This window comes from Lissotriton vulgaris, chromosome 4_1, assembly GCF_964263255.1.
Source record: "Lissotriton vulgaris chromosome 4_1, aLisVul1.2, whole genome shotgun sequence".
Lineage (NCBI taxonomy): Eukaryota > Metazoa > Chordata > Amphibia > Caudata > Salamandridae > Lissotriton > Lissotriton vulgaris.
In genome coordinates, this window is record NC_141691.1 from 57,840,676 (window position 1) to 57,856,547 (window position 15,872).

Here is a 15,872-nt window from a genome sequence, read left to right on the forward strand (position 1 = left end):
AAGAGATACACTAGTCACTAGCCATCTACCGAAGGGCAGATCCAAAGGAGAACTGAAGGCGATGCATGGCTCGTATCCATGCGGGAAATGCAAAGCCTGCAGTAACAGTCAGAGGGTACTGAGCTACCAAGTGCCACACAGGGACTCAAAAGTTAAAATCAACAAGTTCATTACTTGTTCAACCACATTCGTGGTATACTGCCTGAAGTGCCCCTGCGAACGTATGTACGTAGGAAGCACCACTAAAGCAGTTAAGTTGAGAATCCTGGAGCACCAACGAGCCATTGCGAATAAGGATGAAAATTATCCAATGGCCCGGCATTTTGCTAGCCACCACGACAGTGACAGGACAAAACTCAGCTTTTTCAGCTTAGACTGCATCCCTCAAGATGTTAGGGGTGGAGACTTGAAAAGGCGACTCAGACGTTTGGAGTCTCGGTATATTATCGACCTCCAAACGAAGTCACCAGGAGGACTTAATGCAGGGGAGGAGTTATTATCACACCTATAGAAACTTCCATTTGTTTCTGAACCATGATACTGTCTGTTGTAATATCCTTTGTTCATTTTAGAGTAGACGTAGTTATCATTTGGTTTCAGAAGAACAGCACCCCCCCACCCCACACCCCTTTCCTTTAGTTAGGGTTTATGTTGTGTGGATTGTCAATATTAGTATGTGTGTTTATGGCCATCCAGGCCTCAATTATTATTATTACTATTGACTTAGAACTCATGGGGATTGTGTTACTTCCACTGTACACCAACAAACGATATGATGAGGAAAGCAATGGAGATTTTCACTGTAGTAGTGGTAATTTGTGTTTAAAAGCCCATCCAGGGCGTAATCAGTTTTTAGCACGACAATAGTAACGCTATGAATGTTCAGTTTATTTACTCTCATTGCTTGTAAACGTTAAAAGCAAAATGTTAATTGTAAATAGCGCGATTTCATCGTTCCAAGATGGCGCTTTCATTTGACCCGTTGAACCTTCCTTTGTTTCAATGACTTTTGCCTTATCTGTTGCTGCACTGCCGACGCCAGCTGACACTGACGAAGGCAAGTGCTGAAACGCGTCTGACTTTATTCTTTTGCGCTAAATAAACCTACTTGGTTTACACCTGCTGCGAGTGCCGTCTTGTTGCTTTCTGCTACCGGTTCTCGGTAGCAGAGTTGCGGAGCTCTAAATATATATATATATATATATATATATATATATATATATACCACCAACACAAGTCCCCGTTTCCAGGAGTCTTCAACCCTTCAGGGCGGCCTCAGAAAATCGCGGACACAGAGGGGTCCGCCAAACACAAAAGAAACAAAGCTGAGGCCCAATTCCGAAGCTGCAGTCTTTTTATTCAGGGAAAACAGCTCAATGCCTCCCGTAGCCCCTACATGTTTCGGCATGCGCCTTGATCACGGGAAAGAGGCAGTTCACAAAGTGCTTACGTGCATCTTGTTTTAAAGGAGTGGTCTTTGCTCACGTGACTACTTCAGCATATGTTTCCCAAAATGCAGCAGATAACATAAGGTAAGTAACGATGTAAAAGGATAGTTCTTTTTTAATGCACAGAATGTCCTTTGCATTTTCAAATTTTTTCATTTTCCGCTGCAGAAAAAATGTTTCATAAATCCAGATGGAATGCTGCCACGTTGCTCGTAATGTTACTCACAGTTTGCCATTATGAATGACCTCCCTGTCAAAAAGACCTGGGCCCGGAACGTTCGGCGTAGGAGCTCATCCTACCCAAAGCCCTTCCATCGCTGCCGCTTTATTTTCACTCCATTAGTAACACCATAGTTGGAAAAGCAACAGTGCGTGGGTCGTGCTCCTTCATTTAAACACCAACACAAGTCCCCGTTTCCGGGAGTCTTCAACTCTTCAGGGTGGCCTCAGAAAATCGCGGACACGGAGGGGTCCGTCAATCACAAAAAAAACAATGCTGAGGCCCAATTCCGAAGCTGCAGTTTTTTATTCAGGGAAAACAGCACAATGCCTCCCGTAGCCCCTACATGTTTCGGCATGCGCCTTGATCACGGGAAAGATGCAGTGCACAAAGTGCTTACGTGCATCTTATTTTAAAGGGATGGTCTTTGCTCATGTGACTACTTCAGCCTATGTTTCCCAAAATGCAGCAGAAAACATAAGGTAAGTAACGATGTAAAAGGATAGTTCTTTTTTAATGCACAGAATGTCCTTTGCATTTTCAAATTTTTTCATTTTCCGCTGCAGAAAAAATGTTTCATAAATCCAGATGGAATGCTGCCACGTTGCTCGTAATGTTACTCACAGTTTGCAATTATGAATGACCTCCCTGTCAAAAAGACCTGGGCCCGGAACGTTCGGCGTAGGAGCTCATCCTACCCAAAGCCCTTCCATCGCTGCCGCTTTATTTTCACTCCATTAGTAACACCATAGTTGGAAAAGCAACAGTGCGTGGGTCGTACTCCTTCATTTAAACACCAACACAAGTCTTCGTTTCCAGGAGTCTTCAACCCTTCAGGGCGGCCTCAGAAAATCGCGGACACGAAGGGGTCCTCCAATCACAAATCCAATTCCGAAGCTGCATTCTTTTTATTCTTTTTTTAAACAGCACAATGCCTCCCGTAGCCCCTACATGTTTCGGCATGCGCCTTGATTACTGTTTAATATCTATGTGTCGGACTTGGCAAGGCTCATCAAAACATACTAACTGGCGCTCACCTCATACGCTGACGATACCCAACTAGTGTTAGCAATACATAACAATGGTGCGAAGGTTGCAGCCAACTTCCTGAAGGGAATGCTTGCCATAAGCTTCTGGATGGCTGACAACTCCCTGAGACTAAATTCCAGTAAGACAGAAGTCATGATCTTTGGTAATCTCTCACCATTATGGTCCTTTCTTTGGGGGCCAACAGACCTAGGTACACCTCCGTCTCCAGTTGCAAAGTTTAGAAACCTCCGAGTCATTTTCGACGCTAAACTGACTTTCATGCACCATGCAAATTCGGTGGTATCATCAGCCTTCCACACCATCAAAATTATAAAGAAACTTCTCCCATATCTCCCTTCCTCAGCCACCAAAACATTTATCAGTACACTTGTTATGTCCAAAGTGGACTACTTAACGGATTATTCATCAATGCACAAGAAAAAGTTCTTAAAAAACTCCAGCTGGTTCAAAACGCAGCAGCTAGGCTGCTGACAGGTACTCCTAAATTTAAGCCCATCTCCAATGTAGTCCGCCAACTTCACTGGCTACCAATCAGAAGCAGATCCAAGTTTAAAGCTCTCTGCATCGCTTATAAGGCCATACACATCACTGGTGCTGATTTCCTCAAGCAGTCTCTCCGACCCTACAATCCCCCCAGACAGTTGCGTTCCTCCAATGCTAACCTTCTTATTGTTCCCCGCACAAAAAAAGCCTCCTGGGGCAATAGATCGTTTCTATGTGCCACTACCAAACTCTGGAACAGGCTTCCCTCCCACATCAAGACCAGCCCCACCCTGTTCATTTTTAGGAAACAGATAAAGACCTGGCTCTTCAATCAGTGATTCACTATGGCTACCTAACTTTCCGTCAGTCCACCAGCGCCAAGTGCCCTCGTGGATTTGTGCGCTCTACAAAATGCATAAATAAAATTAAGAAATAAATCATGAGTGCAGGTAAATATTTCATCCACTTGTCATGTTCTTTCAAGGTCATTCCTGCAGGTGCTTGTTTTTTTCTCTTACCAAGTAAACTGTTTGAGAGTTGAAGCATGCTGCATGCCTTAACTAGACAATTGCGTAATTGTTATTTATTAAGGCAACAGCTGTTATTGTCACCAAGATCCACTTTCTTTTAGCTGTTCCTTATTTATAGTATCCCACAAAGCATCCCGGAGTATGTTGTTTATCGACTGGTTGCAGTCAAGTTTTAACAGAACTTTAGAAGTGCTGAACTGTTCTGTAGGTCTAGTTAATGTGTCGAATTAGACAGTGAAATTTCCTCTTGCTTAAGTGGATTTTTCTTAATTTTTTTAAAATTCATTTGAATTAGTTTAATGTCCTTAGCAGACAAGAAAAACTGATTGTGTTTGACTTTTTTCATGCCATTGTGTGTGTGCGTGTGTGACACTGTGTGTGTGTGTGTGTGGCTCTGTGTGTGTGAGTGAGTGGCTCTGTGTGTGTGTGTGTATGTGTCTCTGTGTGTGTGGCTCTGTGTGTGTGCGTGGCTCTGTGTGTGTGCGTGGCTCTGTGTGTGTGTGTGTGGCTCTGCATGTGTGGCTCTGTGTGTGTGGCTCTGTGTGTGTGTGTGGCTGTGTGTGTGTGTGGCTGTGTGTGTGTGTGTGTGTGTGTGTGTGGCTCTGTGTGTGTGTGGCTCTGTGTGTGTGTGTCTCTGTGTGTGTGTGTCTCTGTGTGTGTCTCTGTGTGTGTGTCTCTGTCTGTGTGTGTGTGTGTGTGGCTCAGTGTGTTTGTGTGGCTGTGTGTGTGTGTGTGTGGCTATGTGTGTGTGGCTGTGTGGCTCTGTGTGTGTGTGGCTCTGTGTGTGTGTTGCTCTGTGTGTGTGGCTGTGTGTGTGGCTCTATGTGTGTGTGGCTGTGTGTGTGTGTGTGTGTGTGTGTGTGTGTGTGTGTGTGTGTGTGTGTCTGGGTGTCTGGGTGTGTGTGTGTGTGTGTGGCTCCGTTTGCGTGGGAAATACTTTTCTTTTTCTTAGCCGTAGTATGCAAATGTGAGTCAGGTGCAAAATGTCAGTTTTTGCATGATTCGCATTGCAAATGACAATGCCATTTATTTATCTGTTTTCAAAACCAACCCGGAAATAAAAAGTTGGTCATTTACAATGCCAATAGCTCTAACTTTTTGGAAGCCGAGACCTATTGCATTGTAAATGCTTGTTTAGATTTTAAACCTTCTAGACTGTTTGAATCTTTTGGGGATTTTAATACTCGTGTGACCCCAGGGCACTTTTTCTTACATTTCGCAACAGCACTTGTTTATGTGTTTTCCAGCAAACTGGAATCCACCAAAGACATCAAGCACTGTTTGCCAGAAATCACTAGTGCATTTCTTCTTTTTCTGTCCGGGCTAGATCCGTCCTAGGAGAACATTCATTATTCCCGTCTGCAAACAATTAGGCTGCCGCAAACTCGAGGTAGCCTTATACCTACTCCGCACAGATACATCGCAAACAATTGTTTGCGCGGTATCTCCACTGGAGCTGGATTATTAGAAGCAGGGCCGGCCCTAGGCATGTGCAAACTGTGCACCTGCACAGGGCCGCCAAACCCCAGGGGCCGCCACGTCTCCAGTCGATGAAGGGGGCCCCTCAGCTGAGCTCTCCGGTAGAGAGCTGTGTCTCTCTCTCTCTCACTCTAAAGCAGCTGCTGCTGTCTGCAGCCTGCTCCTTGCTCCTCGCGCTGCTGACCTTTGACTGAAGAGAAACAAAGTATCAACTTCCATTGTTTCTCTTCAGTCAAAGCCACGAGCCAGGCCCGGAAAGAGGAGGGGGTGGGGGCCCTGAGATAGTGCATTCTCCTCAGGGCACTATTCCTTTGAGAAGGGAGGAGGCCAGGGCTGTGAGGGGTGAGGGGCGGGGAAGGGGGGGGGGGGTTGTCAGGGTTTGGGGGCCTACATGGGCTGGGGACCTCTTAATGTGATTGTGGCACCCTTAAAAAAATTGCTTCCCTGCCTCCCCTACAAGTTATCTAAAGACACAATTACAATGCTGAAGCTGGCTCTGTGTTTCCACATCAGCATTTTAAAAGCATGCTTACATTTTCTGGATGATTTCAGCTGGCTCGACTACGCATGTCTAACTTGCGAAAGTGAAAGCGATTTGCACACCCCTCTTGAGTGGGCCTCGGTAAATGTGGAGAGCTGGCATGCTGGCATGTGGCGAAGACGCAGTGTTCTGCTGTGTGCCTTGTGCACAGGTTGGCACATGGTGAATTATAATCATTAGAAAGAACGCTCCAGATGCAGAAGCACTTAGCAGCCACCAAGTTTGGGACAAGGAACGAGACAGTGAGTAAGTTTCTTTTTATTGTTGAAAGGTGAAACAGAGGTCCCGGTGGAATGGGATAAGGGGCCTGCAAGGAAGGGAAGATTATCTCTGTTCAAACAGCCTGTAGGTCCTTTCTCCAACATACGTGCCTGTGTAATATAGTTTGTAATCACTGTGACATTTTTAGGAACTTTTATACATAATAGAAATTGTGTTTTCCGACAAGTCATGGTTCTTTTAAACAAAATACAATTTTAATTGCTTGCTTTATCGTAGTCCGTTTCACGCTCACCCTGACATCTGTTTAAGTCCTCCGAGTCATTTGTTATTCTCTCGGTGTACCAAGTCAACCTTCCCTCTGAGTTCGGTAAGCTGAGTTACAGTGACAATTGTTATGTACAGCACATAGAGGTGTCAAAATGGCATTTGTACAAACATTAATTTTATTGTGAGAGAAAAGCATCCTCATTAAAACATGAATGCATGTGAGGGTGATGTGCTCTCTGCCCACCCTTGTTTGGCCGATATATTGTTGGTAGTTCTTAGTATTTAGTGTGTATCCTTGGCTTGGGATTGTGGCACTTTCCTTGTATAGCCAGAGTACATATGGATACTGGATGAAAACTGCAAACTGATAGTAGAGCACCTGCCATGCATTTACTAAAAATAAAAAGCTTGTCTATTAGGTCAAAATTATTTTGTTTGAAGAAAGTGATCAGCTTACGTTTTGGAGTCCAGCCGGAGGGGGAGAAGGGTGCAAGGCAGAGGGGAGAAGGGTGCAAGGCAGAGGGGAGGAGGGCGGAAGGCAGAGAGGAGAAGGGCGCAAGGCAGAGAGGAGAAGGGCGCAAGGCAGAGAGGAGAAGGGTACACGGCAGAGAGGAGAAGGGTGCAAGGCAGAGGGGAGAAAGGTGGAAGGCAGAGAGGAGAAGGGTGCAAGGCGGAGGGAGAAGGGTGCAAGGCAGAGGGGAGAAGGGTGCAAGGCAGAGAGGAGAAGGGTGCAAGGCAAAGGGGGGAAGGGTGCAAGGCAGAGAGGAGAAGGGTGCAAGGTGGAGAGGAGAAGGGTGCAAGGAAGAAGGGAGAATGGTGCAACGGGGAGGGGGAGAAGGGTGCAAGGCGGAGGGGAGAAGGGTGCAAGGCAGAGAGGAGAAGGGTGCCACGGGGAGGGGAGAAGGGTGCAAGGCAGAGAGGAGAAGGGTGCAAGGCAGAGAGGGGAAGGGTGAAAGGCAGAGGGGAGAAGGGTGAAAGGCAGAGGGGAGAAGGGTGCAAGGCAGAGAGGAGAAGGCTGCACGGTAGAGAAGGCTGCAAGGCAGAGAGGGAGAAGGTTGCAAGGCAGAGGGTAGAAGGTTGCAAGGCAGAGAGGAGAAGGGTGCAAGGAGGAGGGGAGAAGGGTGCAAGGCAGAGGGGAGAAGGGTGCAAGGCAGAGAGGAGAAGGGTGCAAGGCAGAGAGGAGAAGGGTGCAAGGCAGAAGGGAGTAGGATGCAAGGCAGAGAGGAGAAGGGTGCAAGGTGGAGAGGAGAAGGGTGCAAGGAAGAGGGGAGAATGGTGCAACGGGGAGGGGGAGAAGGGTGCAAGGGGGAGGGGAGAGGGGTGCAAGGCAGAGAGGAGAAGGGTGCCACGGGGAGGGGAGAAGGGTTCAAGGCAGAGAGGAGAAGGGTGCAAGGCAGAGAGGAGAAGGGTGCATGGTAGAGAAGGCTGCAAGGCAGAGAGGGAGAAGGTTGCAAGGCAGAGGGTAGAAGGTTGCAAGGCAGAGAGGAGAAGGGTGCAAGAGGAGAAGGGTGCAAGGCAGAGAGGAGAAGGGTGCACGGCAGAGAGGAGAAGGGTGCACGGCAGAGGGGAGAAGGGTGCTCCAAGCACGGTACGACCACTCTTATTACGAAGGGATACTCCAAGCAATGTTCGACCACTCTTATTATGAGGGGATACTCCAAGCAAGGTACAACCACTATTATTACAAGGGGATACTCCAGTCAAGGTATGACCACTCTTAATACAAGGGGATACTCCAAGCAAGGTATGACCACTCTTATTACAAGGGGATACTCCAAACCAGGTATGACCACTCTTATTACAAGGGGATATTCTGTGATCCGGGTAATGCATCCTGCTTTAGTGTCCAGAATCTGCTAAATGCCAGAGCACCGGCTGCTTGAATGAATTGTGTGATCGTGGGCAATATTTCAAAGTCTGGTAAATACTGTGAAAGCTGAGAGGCCTGGCTAAGTTTGCACTGCCCGTCATACAAGAAACACTGCTCTCCACTGATGTGGCTCCTTTTTTTAATGCTTAGCCAAGGGATACGTAGCCCCCCCCCCCACCCACACACACACAAACCCCTTTCTTTGCATAACTCTGGCACACACTTGGACAAAACTCTAGCCTTTCCACACTCTGGCATAGTATCAAGCCATGGCACGTAAAGGAGTGTTTGTCATTAAGTCGAGGGAACCTACAATAAATCAAATATTTGAAATAGAGGATGAATCATTTCCTTTTACTATTTATTGACTGTTCAGGTATCTTAGTTTACAGGATTCCACCATAAAAGGGCACCAGGTTGCACCCAGAGTACTCCAAAATTGGGGCGCTGCTAGGCGAGAGGGGAGAGACAAATTGGCAAAATTAAATTTTATCTGTGGCTCTGAAAATCTTTCCACCAAAGATGGGAATAGCCAGAATGCTACGGCAAGGAATATTCTAAATCTCTGGATATTTGACTCATGTTCTCAATATTTTTCATATTGTTTTCCAATTCACTGCCGCATTATAGTTAAGTTCGCTGTGCAGTGTGTGGCATTGCGCCCTAATTTTCCCCAAAAGAAGCTTTGGCTATTTTCCAACCCATTTTCTGCATTTCTGGAAACTCGCAACTACTATGTGTTCATGTACAGGACCTGGTGGAAGACCCTTATCGCTCCTTCTGCATGAAATACTCGGCTCCCCCACCCACCCCAAGACCCTTTTAACCTCTCTTTCAGTAAAAAAATGAAAACATTTTCCTTCATTTGTCAGCGTAGGTAAATCCACAGTTTGATATCTCAACGCCACCAAACCCTTAGTGTTACACATTTTGCCAAGAAACTCTAAATTGAATAATAGAAAACAAAATAATAATAAAAAGCAACATTTAGGCTTGGATAACGTATTCAAAGATAGACCTCCTTTAAAATTTCTATAGAAATCTGAGCTAATGGCCCTAGATTTTTTCTCTTTTGCATTACATGTTTCAAATCATGTACAGAAAAGCTCTGTGATGCAATATCAATGGGAAACTGCGTGCTATAAAAAAACAAGCATTTGCAATCCAACAGGTATCGCATTATTAAAGTTTGAGCTATTGGTGCTGCATTCTTTAGCAATGCCAATAGCTAAAACTTTAATAATGCTTGTTACCAATTGCCTCTACTGTGTGCATGCCTTCTGTGGCCTCTTTTTATAAGTTTTAATACACAATGGGATTGTGCAGCAGGAGAACACTACTAGCTGTGAAGTGCTTATGCAGAACCGTTTATTGCAGCGAGCAGTGCCCACTCTTTTCAGGGAGCGTTGTCACCAATGCAGTGCAGGGAGCAGTGCTCATGCACGGCAGGCAACGGTCACTACAAGAACACTGCCCCTTAACTGCGTAGTCGGGTGTCTACTCTCTTTAGGAAGCCACGCCAAATCACTACTGGTGGCAGTGCACGTGCACCGATGATGTGAGCTCAAATGCACCTCGTGGTCTTGTGTCGATTTACTGCTGGGACGGCTTTATTTCACTTAAGGAAATACTGGCCATAGCAGTGCAGGGCTCAGTGTTCCTTCACAACAGGGGGCAGTGTCCGTTTACTACGAGGGGCAGTGTGAATTTATGCAGGGTGTAGTTCCAGAGTTACCGTATGCATTGTCCTAAATTGTTGACATAATACAGAATATTGACTTATACGGCCAGAAGGGGATTGTTCGGTGTCGTTGGGGTGCCTGTCCCACAGAACGTTAGAGCAGCCAGAGATGGTTTTTCAGTGCCAGGGGTTTTCTGTGCTATTTGCAGATGTTTCAGCCTGGTGCTCTGTCAGAGGCTGCCTAAACGCAGCAAGGTATTTTCGTCAGAAGTTACACTTTATCTTGCCTACAGAACTTCGCAGTTTTTATGTGAAATGCCAGATTTATTTTTACTCCATAAGCACCAACCCATTTTTTTCAGTGTATACAGAATCCTGTTTGTACACAGATAATAAGATGCTTTCGAGGTTCAACAACGCAACCAACGCTGTTGGCGCATTTCGAATGTCAAAATCGATGCATATCCCATTGTAACTTTTTCTTGCAGAACGTGTTGTATGTTATTGTTCGTATGTTGCCATTTTCATGTTTTAATGCCCCACTAAAGTTGTTTAACAGAGTGGGCCTGTGGTATGCTCACTACTACCTCTTCTTGTTTTCTCTGCCATTTGTCTCATTGTTTGTCTGTAAGTGAATGTCATCACCCCGAGCAACACACGCACGGCTTCAGTTGTGCTGTAAACGTGTAATCACATAGTGCACACCTTGGTCTGAGGCTTCTCCCGAGCCAGACATAGCAGGAGCCCGGAGCGTCGCTGCCATTACCTGATCCAGACTGCACTGAATACGCGCTGCATTTACAACTCTACAGGTCGAAGTGCAGAGCAGTAAGCATGAGCGCAGGGGCGGGGGTAAAAGGTGAGGATATCGGGCGACCACTAAATTGCATTAGAACACCTGTTCTGTTGGACCGCCTGCCCTTCGTGCTCTTGCGCATGCGTCGCCTGTACACTTGTATACGTCAGGGCAATTTATGATTAACGAGTCTGAAAAGAGGCTTTACTCTCGAGAGCAGTGTCGGTTTCCTGACAAAGAGATTGGGAGAGAGTGGAAGCGAGAGATAGACATGGATGACATGTTGGGGGTGCCCAGAGGAAGCACCTGCTACAGTGTGTTGCCTTTTGACCTCCACCTAGCCCTTTGGTGACCGGTCTCCTTAGCAAAGTCCTTCCCCCATCCCCTACGTTTACCCCTCCCCCAACCACACACACAAACACACCACACACATTCAGCTTATGAAGAGAGAGAGATAAGAACAGAAACTAAAGAGGGCCCATGGAGCTTTGTTTACTTTTCTGTTGTCTCCATTTCTTGCTCTTTCCATAACACCTCAAGCAGTAAATAAGAGGCCGTCGAAAGTCCAAGGTTAGACACGCCTGTGATGTCACTGGGTGTGAAAGGGAGTGACATGTCACTTTTGTCACCCATAACATTTTGGCGAATCGATGTCCATGAGGGTCTGGACCCCCTCTTCCAGGGCCCCCACCTACGCTTCCTGCACAGGGCCACCATGAGCCTAGAGCCGGCCCTGTTAGAAGTAAGGCATTAGAATGACACCCTTCGACAGTTTTTCTATCAGGATTACCGCGTAGCCCGCACGGATCTGCAAGCTTGCTAGAATCAAAATGCCCTTCATTTAAAATTGTTGCAAATGGTTTTATATATATATATACATATATATATATATATATATATATATATATATATATATATATATATATATATATATATATATATATATATATATATATATATATATATATATATATATATATATATATATATATATATATATATATATATATATATATATATATATATATATATAAATATATATATATATTTAGATAGTTTCTCTTAGCTTTGCCAACAGGGGTACGATATGAACTTGTTAATAAAATATATCCTGTTTTTTATTAACAAGGGATAGATTTATAATGTGCTCCTAACTTTGCCCTATTCATGGTAGATTACATGTAGGTATTTTGGACCTGAATCAATCTGTATTTAACTTAATCATGTATTAAAGGAATTTTAATTAAATACTTGTATGTATTTTATGTACTTTTATGGGCGAATAACCCGAATAAAGTATTATGATGATGATACAAAATACCTCAAGCAAGGTCTAGGACATCTTTTTGTCCCTCGCTTAGGAAAGTACTTTTGACAGCATTCTTTTCAAACTATTCCACTTCCTGAAGAGGCCTCCTCCTTCCCCATGCACTCATACATTGCTCTCAAGTCCTCCTTTTCAGTGCCACTTCTCCGTATCATGATGCATTCCTGGTCTGAATCTGCAGCAGGGTAGGGGTCTCCCTGTATGATGTGCTTCACTGTGAAGCCATGAAATATTCCTTGCTCTGAGAGGACAATACTGACCTGGCTGTGCAGGAAGCAGTGTCCTCAACGCTTCCATAGCCCATACATGCCAACATTGTGAACGTGGTAAAAGGGAGATTTTGGTGGCACAAAAAATCGGGGAATTTGGTTTTTCCCATTGACATACATTGAAAGAGAGGTGATTTTAGGCGGGAAACACCTACAATAAAACCATTTGTCGGAATCGGGCCTATTGGCGTGCATGACATCCTTATTTCTTTTCTGTCTGTGATTATAGACTTTTTTTAGTTTCCTTAAAGTACAAGCAAATGTTGGCAGCTCCTACAAATCAAAGTGTACTGAGCATTTCTTTTATCTTTATTCCTCCAACTCGATGCTTGATTTCCTAACTTTCATTTCATTGTGTTTTTCATTGTATTTATATGTGTGTTTCTTTCCAGCAAATGTTTGCACAGCTTAATTCAGCTGTCCTTGCCCACGGGAGTTGGGGACATAGAAGTGTGTGTACTGGAAGAGGTCTGGGGCTACTACGATGAAGCTCTGAATGTTATCGGCAGCACAGTGAGTATAAAAACATTATTGGGAACCATTTAGCAAAGATATTATCAGATGTTCCCAAGATGCCAAACTGATGTCCTCTTCCTGGCTGGGAAATGCTGATTTGTGGGCTTATCCATGCCAGATGACTGACTCAGTCCCAGCCTCCCACGCTCATCAGAGGACGATAAAGAAGACGGTATGGTAAGGAACACGTCTTTATTAATCCATCAGTTGTTCGTCCAGGGCAGCAACTGCACTCTCTGGTGTTGCATTGGTTGGTGAAACCTAGTAAGTGATAGGGCCCTCCCCACTGAAGACTAATGATTTATTTAAGAGGTTTTATATAGCGCTAGCCAGTCCCCGGATGTATCGGAGCGCTTTACAGCACATAGGGGAGAAAAACACATAAAAGAGGCACAAGAAAGCGTAAGTGGTCAAAAGTTCCAGTGTGCTGTGCGTCCGAGGAGCACATTGAGGTAGAGCGGTTCCGAGGTAGTTTCGATGCGTGGGTAAAGTAGTGGAGGAGAGTAGGAGGTTAGGGGGCGTGGATGAGGTGGGGGGAGATGGAGCAATTGCCTGTTGGCAGCAGGGTGTCTGCTTGTGCGCTTCGGAATTCAGTTTGGGAAGGCACGGTTGAGGTATAAGTCTTTTAAGAGTCTTTTGAATTTTATGAAGGAGGGAATAGTCCTGATGTCAACCGGGATGGAGTTCCAGATTTTGGGTGCGTTTCCTGTGAAGGAATGAGCCGCAGTTTTTTGCTTGCGTATTTTCAGAGGGATTAGTAGGAGGGTGTTGGAGCTTCTAAGGTTTCTTGACTGGCCGGATTTCTTGAGGTTGGAGGCCAGGTATTCCGGTTTCCCTGTGTGTAAGGCTTTGTGAGTAAGGCAGGCAGTTCTGAAGCTGTACCAACACATTGAGTAATAACTGAATGGGAGGGAGTACAAAAAGAAAATAGAGAGAGACAAAGCAAAGAAAAGACAGAGAGAGAGAGAGAGAGAGAGAGAGAGAGAGAGAGAGAGAGAGAGAGAGAGAGATAAGACAACATGTGGACAGTAATGCACGCTCAGTAACTGGCTCATTCCACTACAAAGTCTCTCAGACGGGAGGACTTCATTGGACGCGGCCTGAGGTGGTATCTCTCGGTCCCTTGCTCCTTGGGAGTTGCACTCCTGCTTCCCAGTCCTCCTGGCGTCAAAGGAACCTCAGGAACTGCAAACATGTTCGAACTGTCCTTTCTTGAATCATAGCTGAGACCACACAAAACCCCCGGCTGGTGATGTCCAGCTGTCTCTAGCATGGGCATCAGTGTGGGGAATGAAACCGGCTCCTCATACACCCAGGGGGCGAGCAATCCTCGTCATATCCCCTCACCTCCGCTTGGGGCAATTGCAGGTGATCATCCTTCCGTTTAGCGGGATGTTTGTCATATTTGGAAAACAATATGCTTCTCATGACCATCTCACCTTGCCACTGGGCAGTTACCATAGTCTATTTTACAGCGGTCTCCATCCAAGCGTCAACCTCAAAGGGTAGTGAGAACTTGCTCCACGGATGCCGGTTTTTGTCAAGTACTTGATCACCAACCCGGAGGACTCGCCTCCTGGAACGCCTTGCTTGGGAGGCTTGATCGTTCTGTGCCTGATGTTGACGTAGTGCTTCAGCTACTTGATTTTTCAGCGTTGAAGTCTTCACCACCTGTGGAATGATGTCAGCCACAGCTCAAATCGTGCAGAGATCACTGGGGCTCACCATGTGGCGTGAGAAAATTCGAACTCAGAAAAGAGTAGAGGGCACACACCTTCTGTCCATTAGCTAAGGCGTCCAAAGGACTTTATTCAATGCCTGCATGAACCGTTCTGCCTCTCCGTTAGCTTGGAGCCATTGGGGTGTGATTTTCCGTTAACAAATACCCCGTGATTGCAAATACACAGCAAACTCGTGACTGGAGAATGGTGGGCCATTGTCAGTTTGGAGCTCACCCAACAAACCATGAGTGGACCTGATCTTTTCCATTCTCTGTATCATCTGCCTTGGTGTTGTTGACTCAATGACCTCAACTTTGCAAAATTGTATATGACTACTTAAATTGTGCCTGCCATCTGGTACACTTCCGGAATCAGGACTGGCCCGATACCATGGAAAAGGGGAAATGGCGTCTGTAATAATGGGTGCTGATGGCTTGGCAGAACTAGCATTGTGACACAGTGGGCATTGTCCCTCGTCTAGATTGTCTAGACTAGGGAATCAGACCTTGCACCTCAATCTAGTTTTGGCTCTGATGATCCCTTGATGAGCCATGTGGTGCTAGGTCAACCACTCGTTTTTGCAATCCTCTCGGAATCACCAAGCGGGGCCTTTCATCAAGCATCGTTCTGGGGACACAGCTAGTTCCAGCCAAACATTGTGTACCAACGCCAGTTGGTGTCAGCCTTGTTTCCTCTGTGCGATGATAAACTCTTTGAGTTAGAGTGTGCCAGTTTCCTAAAGCCACTGCAGAGATGGCCAACAGGAGGCATTAATCACTGGCTGGAGCCTGAACAATGTCTTCTAGTGAGATGGGCAAAGATCTGGACCGTTCCACCATCACCCTGACATATTCCTCTCTTTCTTCAGTATCCGACTCCTCTTCCTTAGTGTCTGGCTTTGCCTGTTTAGGCATAAATTCCGCTGGATTTTAGGCTACAGAAATAGTAGGGATGCAGTTAGACTATCTATTTCTTAATACTCGGAGGAGGCTTGGTGGAGGATCCAGTGAAGGGAGGAACCAGCAGATTGTGGTCCATATGAATAGTGAACGGTTGACCGTAGAGCTATAGGTGGAAATGGTGACAGCCCCAGTGTACCGCATTGACCTCCTTTTTAATTTGAGAGTAACATTATTCTGTTTCTGTCAAAGCACAACTGGCATACGCTACTGGAGGCCACTCCCCAGTAGATTGTTTCTGTGACAGTACAGCCCAGAGACCAATGAGACTCGCATCTACAGACAGCTCTGACTCACGGCTGGGATCAAAAGAGGCCAATGTCGTATCTGCCGACTAAGCCTTCTTGGTCACCTAAAATGCTTCTTTTTCAGTGGATCCCCAGCTCCACGCTGTACTGGCTTTGGTAAGTTTCCTCAGGGGGCGACGAGGGTGGTCAGGTTTTAGATGAACCTCCCACAGTATGTGACAATCCCTAGGAAACTGAGCACACAG

At 45.8% G+C, this 15,872-nt stretch overlaps 1 protein-coding gene across 1 annotated transcript in view; it reads left to right on the forward strand.

Annotated features, from left to right (window-relative positions):
* The window catches only part of TEX11 (testis expressed 11), a 1,326,855-nt gene that overhangs the window by 1,254,362 nt on the left and 56,621 nt on the right, over positions 1 to 15,872 (forward strand). Inside the window, exon 28 of the mRNA XM_086918299.1 lies at positions 12,576 to 12,696. Within this exon, the coding sequence (XP_086774425.1) occupies positions 12,576 to 12,696 (121 nt within the window). The remainder of the gene's footprint in view (positions 1 to 12,575; positions 12,697 to 15,872) is intronic.